Source organism: Anopheles aquasalis, chromosome 2, assembly GCF_943734665.1.
Source record: "Anopheles aquasalis chromosome 2, idAnoAquaMG_Q_19, whole genome shotgun sequence".
NCBI lineage: Eukaryota > Metazoa > Arthropoda > Insecta > Diptera > Culicidae > Anopheles > Anopheles aquasalis.
The window spans coordinates 21,375,001-21,382,500 of NC_064877.1; the positions used below are offsets into that span (position 1 = coordinate 21,375,001).

Below are 7,500 nucleotides of genomic sequence, written 5' to 3' on the forward strand. Positions count from 1 at the left end.
AACGATTTGGCGAACATTGAAAGCAACGCTAGCTCAGTAAAGTCGTGTCAGATGTTTTTTCTTTCCAGCTGATTCGTGATTTGCTTCCTCGAATGTAGAATGCATTCAAAGTCTCGAGTGATATTTGTATGTTAATAGTGCGGCTAAAGACAGTTAAACATCGATGAAACAAGTATTTTTATTAAAATAAACTATGAAGCAAAGTAATTCGGTTTTATTAAATTACTTACTTACGACTGTAACAACTAATTACCTATAGAATTAGCCTTAGAATAATTATCAGAACTCAGCACAGGGAATTCTAATGCAAATTCTTTACATTTCAATTATTTAAGAAAAAAACGAAAAAATTTTTAAACGTGTAGCAAGAATGTTCAAAAATCTTTTGCAAAATTTGAGCAATAGCTACCCTTTTAGTTAATTGCAATAAAGCAAATTTACTGCTTACATTTAGCATTATATTGATGGCAACCACATGTTTTATGCCTCATGCTAGCCAAATTGTACATCTGGCCATACATGGTCACACATCTTGGTCTAGCCTAAAGAGACGAATTCATTTGGAGTCCCGATCAGTAGTAAACAAGAGGCATTCCCGATAAAGTCATCTAAATTCCTGGACTATAATTTACGCTACGGCTCCGTTTGATCAACCAAACTAACTTTGCTCACCTGGCCTGGCGATGACTTCACGCGCCACCCCCAAAAAAAAAACCCTCACCTCTTTTATTGAGATCAATAAAATATACTTCCTTTCCTTCCATTTTACTGCTTTACCTCCTCACCAGCAGCCACACCTTACACGGCTCTGTGCGACCACCACGGTCGTCACGGGGCTATAAATTGCTAAATCATATGCGATATTTGGCGTCATATAACAAACCATTCTTATTGCGCACTCCGCAACCGTGGTCAGCAGACGGCGATGCCTAGACGCAGGATGGCTCAGAACCTGCGCTGCATTAAATGCAACTGCCTGTGTTCATCTCGATTCCCTTCGTTCCACGGTCATTCTTTCGCCTGGAAGCTCATCATCGGCCGTAATCCGACTTTAATTTACTTCGTTTTCATCCGCCAAATCCACTGGCAATACTGCCACAACCACAAACTCGGTGCAGTTGCAGCACCGTACCGCACTTCATCGCGGCAAGCGGCCTTCATGAGGAGGAGGAGAAGGAGGAAGAGGTGTGTTTATGACAACTAAAAGTTACAGTTTCCGCGAACGGATGCAAACATGACGCGTTTGTTTACTCGCCACGCGATTCACATCCTCCAGTCCAGTCGGCTCCAGTCTGCTCCCACTCCTCTCCAGCTCCAGTGAACGAGCACCAAATGCGCGAATAAAGCTGGCTCCACGGTACGGTCACGTGTTGTTGTAGCAGCATAGCCGGCACGCTGACGGGCGGTTGGAACCGAGAGATGAGCCGAAGGTTTATAAATTTCCCTTCCCGTACGCGTGGGACTAATTTAAATAAAAGTCCAAATGCGCCAACCGAATGGCGCGTGGCGCATCAGCCTTCCCTGTTGCCACGGTGGAGATACGGGTGATAGTGGGAGATAGAGAGCGATTGGAGCGTCTGGTGGGATGCTCATAGCGGCTCGGGAAGCGACTGCTGCAGGGGAGCTCAAAATAGTGACCAGTAAAGATGCAAAAAGCGAGCCTCGCCCGGCACTGCGAATAGAACGAAACGAAATGAAGGCTGAACACGGCTTAGCCAGCAACTATTAATCGTAAACATGGTGCCGCATTATGAAATTCTCCATTCTCCAATGCTGATGGCTACCGTAAACGGCGTGCACGACGTCGAAAGGAGCCGTTTGATGAGCTGCGATGAGTTTGCGCATTTTTAATGTTTATTTAATTTTCATAACAATATTTGTCTCTCGCTCGATGCTCGCCTGATGCTCGTTATGAACGTGTCCATTTCTTCCGCACATGTATTTTTAGAGGTTAATGGCTTCGAAGGACGATATGCTCCGGGTGAAGGGCGGTGGAAAGGGATCGAAAACCATCTTTAAGCTTGCAAAACATCCACCGTAAGGCCTTGCCTTGGTTGATGCTGAATCCATTCCGTACACATGCTGCTGCCACACGGCGATGGCAACGAAGCGCCGCATTGCGAAGACAAACAAAGTAACCGGGCGAGAACGGACAAACGCATTTGTAGGTTAGGATCAAACATGCCGTCAAACCGCAAGACCGTGCCGGAAATGTTTAACTATGTCCTCCCGTTGGCCATACAAACAAAAGGCCCCTGGCGCAGCGTAAACAAAGTGTTGAAGTCGACAAACCAAATAGGCGAATTCGCGGTTATTTTCGCTGCAATCCCTGAACACCACAAATGGATGGTCACCAGCGCACACAACGGCAGCAGCAGCTGCAGCAGCAGAGCATCGGCAATAATAGATTATCGCGCGGTAACACAGCAACCGGTGACATTGTCCTGGCCGAATGGCGGATCCCGGATTCCAATGCGGAATCATTTATTATCTCCTACCGCGTGCGTTTCGCGAGCGTTAATATTGAGCTATCATTAACTCCGGTCCGCTTCCTGGGTCCGGTGTGCCGAAAGCTTGCCCTCTCGTGACCAGAACACGCCGAAATGTGATACTGAAAAATGGCTTGATCAGCAGAGGAATGTTCGACTCCATGCTACGCCACGCTGATGCCACGCAGCAGATAGCCAGAGGTGCGTCACACGCACTGTCATCCCTTCTCATTACATCCAGAAGCAGTTGATGCCGATGGTCGGAGGGGCGGGGGAAGCAAAATGGAAATGAATATATTGTTTTGAAGAAATTATTTGACACACAACCTCTCTGGACGGGCACTGTCCGCACCACCGAAATGGTCGAACCGCTTCGTCATCGATAGGACAGTGGACAGCCTTGGATCGAGCAAACACCAACAACAACATTCCCGGTGTGTCCACTGGGAACGTGGAAAGGAAACCAAAACCGGACACACAACGCGAGGCTTCCAAAACACACGATGCATTCGTAACGTAACAAATGAGATGCCAGTGAAAAGAATAAATTATCCAGAAGGCCATGTAATCGATAGCTTTCGTGGTCCCGACAGCAGCACCAGCAGCAGCACTTGAGCACCTTCGTTGGATGCGCTTTCGGGAGCCAGCACTCGTCCTTCTTTCTCTCTCTTTCTCTCTCTCACACGCAGAATGATGGCACGCAACGTCCACGGACACTTTACATGAGTTGGTAGCCACTCGGACTTGGCTGATTACAGAAATGATTGTGGGGGGGCATGGGGTACGTCGGGAGCACTCCGGGCAGATAGGCTGGCCAACCGGGCGGTACATGATGGGGTCGGTACGCCGGAGCGATGGGAATGTACGCAACGTACGGTCGCATGGTAGCTGGTTGGGCTGGCAGGACTGGCATCCCTACATGTCCGGTCAGCTGGCCAGGAGCGTCTCCTTCGCCATCGATCGGACTCGTCGTGACCGTGAACCACGTCGGTTCGACGATGTACGGTCGATCGGCGGCGCTATTGCGGTCTGGCGAGGGCTGAATGCCACTTCCGTGGGCTCCTGTTGGAGATTGCGACTCCTGCTGAAGTGGTGGTCCCAAGTGCTGCAACCGAAAGAGTGTGGTGTGGTCAGTAAAGTAGCACCTGGCAGGTTGCAGGAGTGTGCGCTGGTGGTTCCGGGTATTAATGATCCTTTTCGGGCATTCCTTACCACGGTCGGTGCAGCGAGTGTAACCAGCGCATGCAGGGACAGTAGCAGCACAGTGGCCACGGGAACGCAGACAATCAGCCGGTAGGCCATACTTTCGTTCCGGTTTTTGGAAGGTTACGTGACACCTGAGTTGCACGTGCGATTGACTCTCTGTTCACTTGGGTTCTGGAGAACCGATGACGTGCGCTGCTAGAACTGAACTGATCTGGACGGTGGCCGATCGGAAGGGAATAAATACAATGGTGAATGGAAGTTATTCGCACATCGAGAGCATCGATTGGAATTGGAGCAAGGTTCAGACTCGCTTATCAAGTGCTAGTGGCTAGTAAACTAGGGCTTGATAACGCGTTGAACGGACGCCATTGGCGCACTCAAATGTCGACACCGATGTTGATGTGCAGCGCGACGTTAGTAGTGGTGATAGTAATAGAATCAGTTCGATGACTTCAAGGCGATTCGATCGTCACGGACTGCAAGGCTGTAATGTTATGCGAAGAATTCGACATGATGACGAATGTTGATTTGTCGTTTAGGCTGCATTGGTTGGAGATTTCGATGCAATTCGCCCGAAGAGCTCGAGGTCCCAACAGAAAAACAAACTGGAAACGATCTGTAGAAGTACTCGCAGACTAGAGACTGATCGAGAAATGTACTAGCGACTGTATAAACCACTTTGCCAGCTTGCTTCGACCAATCCAAGCACCGGAAGACACGGACTCGAATCCTTTACCCGGCATCCTACCACTTGGGACGTGCGGAATTGGAAAAACCACGTGGCAGCCCCAAAAAACCCAATTCGGTTGATCCTGTTAGGATTGTAAATCATCCGCAACAGCAGCAGGCGCACGTGGTCCCAGTGCTCATCACTCAATCATCCGGCCTGTGATGTGCGCCATCCCGGAGCTGTTTCTTGTGTGGCTTGCCCCGGATGGAAAGCTCGGGGAAAAACATATTAAATCCCGACCTCCGAAAACGCCAAGAGGTCCCGCGAGAGGTCTCGCGGTTTTGAGCCTTGTGCCAACCACGCCACGAAAACGGCGAGACGTCGAGACCAGAAGCTGTTTGTATGTTTCCAGCAAACGCCCAGGACGGCACCATGGTACCGGTGGTTCCCAGCGGGATGCCGAGCACCACGGCACAGCACCACGTCACATAAACATAAAATCATGTTTTCATGCATCGGAAGTCGCAGCTGATCCGGCCGGTCGTGCTGGTACTTCCCGGACTGGTACTAGCCGTACGTTGGCCAACTTTACGAGACTACCGTTCCGTACCGTTTGTTCGTTCCACGTTCGTTCGGTTCCGGATTTTATGTTCCAGGCTGCTTGTTCCGTGCGCTCGACAGTTCAAAGGATGAAAGGCAAATCTTCTTGGCCACAAACCGACAAACCGGCGTGAAGTGTCGCGAAGATCAGCTCAGGAGGGGGTGGTGAAGAGCATAAGGCGAAGGAAAAGTATATTTTCGTTCCGGAAAAAATCCCATGCGACCACCGAGGGGTGGGGGGGACTCGGTCGAACCGAACGCGCGGTCCACGGAATGGAAAGCTCGTTCCATCTCACCTCTGCAGCTACCACTCGTCCCGGTGATCTCTGGTGGGCACACCGGGGGCACAGACGCCAAGACGATTGTATCGTATTTGCATACATTTGTGACATCCCGGGACCGTCGCCGCTCGGTCCTCTGAGGATTGGAGGATTTTTCCCAAAATTATGCCGGAAAAGATAAACCGAAAAACCACGGACAGCACGTAAGCAACCGGCAGCCACGCGGGTACCGAAAGGTTCGGCTGGGCTGGCTGGGGTTTCGATCCACCAGGAAATGGAAAAGAAGGAAAATTTGTAAAATCGTTCCCCAAAAACCTTTTCTCCGGTTCGGTTCACACAGACACACACAGAGAACCGGCTGTCAAAGGAGGCTGTGCCTGAGGGACATAAAATTTTCATAAAAATCATCCCAAACTCAAGTTTAGTGCCGGAGCGCCATCGGAGGAAAACTGGGCTCGGGGCCTACGGAATTCGAGGACAAGGTGCGCCAAGGAGCACACCGGTACCATGCCGGACTATGCTAAACGTTTGCGTTGGAATCGGAACTCGCTCGGCAATGGAATGCAATCATAACATTGATATCGCGATAAGATTGATGGCGGTCAATAAAAAACGGAAAAGAAAAGGCAGGCGAAAAACGCTCACAAAATGGCTCGGGCGCTGGATGGGGAAATGATTGAAAAGGCAAGCAGGCGAGCTGGGGAGTAAAGGAGCATAATTAAAGGAAACCCAGCGGTCACTACTTGGCTCTCGAATCCTCCCTGCGCCCCCCTCATTTAGCTGGGCCCCTTAACAGCCAATCAACCCCCTGCTCAGGCCGAGCCGAGAATGCTCGTTTAGTGCAACACGCTGCGGACATAAATCGCCCTCCAAACCCCCCTCCGGCCAAAAAGCCTTCGGACCGGCTTGTCGATTGTGGCCACCAGCGCGTGTGTTGTGTGGTGGTGGGGAATATTGCCTTTGGACCAACCCGGGGTATGATTGAATTTTATTACCTGAAACATTCCACGGTTCCCCTACCCCGGACACACTCCACACAGCAACAGGTTCACAGGCGCACTGTGTCTGTTGCGGAACTACCGAACATAACAAGAGTTCAATCATAAACTGTGCGTCTGCTGCGTCTGCAGCACCACCACAAGCACCGCCACCAAGAGGAGCACCAGCAGCATTCTGATAACTTCCCTCAAAGCACGTGGTGGCTGTATCGGTGGAGTGCGAACCGCGGACGCTCGAGTGGGGAATAAATGACACTAACCATAAACATATTTACAATGCTCCCTGGCCCTGCCCTGCACTGTCCTGTGCAGCCCTCTCTTCCCTTGTGTTGTGGCGCTGCGTGAGAGAAGTTAAAAAATAAATGTAAAACGATCTGCAACATACCGGCGACAGAGTTCCTGTTGCTGCTGCTGCTGCTGCTGCTACTTCTGCTTCTGCTGCAGGGGGACCACGAAGCACAGCAAGGAGCGCACGGAGTAATCATTAAAATTAACAACCAGAAGGCAGTGGTAGTGGTTAGCTGGCTGTTGACTGGACGGCGCGACTCCAGTCCGAGAGGCCGATCGTTCCTTTTCCATTTCTTTTTTTTTTTATTTTATTTTTGGCACCGGGGACAATTAACTCTCCTCCTGTTGCTCCTCTTGTTCCTCGGCAGCATTGCAACATTATTGCTTCACGCAGGGAGGATCATCAACTGGAATCGAACGAGCGGATCAATAAGGCGGCTTTTCGGTGGTGCCATGTATTTACATAATAACCGAGCCAGAACCACGCAGCCAGCAGCCTCCTCCCAAGTGCCAAGTGTTCTGTCCCGGGGAGGATTGGCGAATGGATTGTCGGCCAACGGATTGGTGCAACAAGTCGTCGTCGTCGTCGTGGTCGCGGTGGCGAGCGCCAGCTTCCATTCTGCGTTCACGGAAATTTTATAAATCGTTGACCGAAAGTAAATACGCGGAACGCCCCTGGTCCTGACCAACGTTCCAGCCTGCTCTTCCTCTCTCAACAGGGCGACGGTCATAAAACATAACGACTGTGAAATTGGCCGATAATTAACGACTCGCGCGCGCCCGTGCTGGTTTCTGTGCCTTAAGACGCCATTTCAGCAGCTCGTCGCCATAGTTGTCGTTGTCTTCTCTGTCGTGGTTTGGATTTGGTGCGAGAAGTTGACCAAAAAAAGGGTGAGGGAGAGGAGGAACGGGATTTCGCTTTCCGTTTGGCCCCCCCTTTCGCTTCGAGTCGTAATCGTTTTCCGGAG

At 50.6% G+C, this 7,500-nt stretch overlaps 1 protein-coding gene across 1 annotated transcript; it reads right to left on the minus strand.

Annotated features, from left to right (window-relative positions):
* Positions 1-2,767: 2,767 nt before the first annotated feature.
* On the minus strand, positions 2,768-3,919 carry LOC126571002 (uncharacterized). Its single transcript, XM_050229192.1, has 2 exons — positions 3,702-3,919; positions 2,768-3,594 (listed from the first exon to the last, which is right to left on the minus strand). The coding sequence occupies exons 1-2, from the start codon at positions 3,789-3,791 to the stop codon at positions 3,208-3,210; spliced, it is 477 nt and encodes a 158-aa protein (XP_050085149.1). The 5' UTR covers positions 3,792-3,919; the 3' UTR covers positions 2,768-3,207.
* Positions 3,920-7,500: the final 3,581 nt, after the last annotated feature.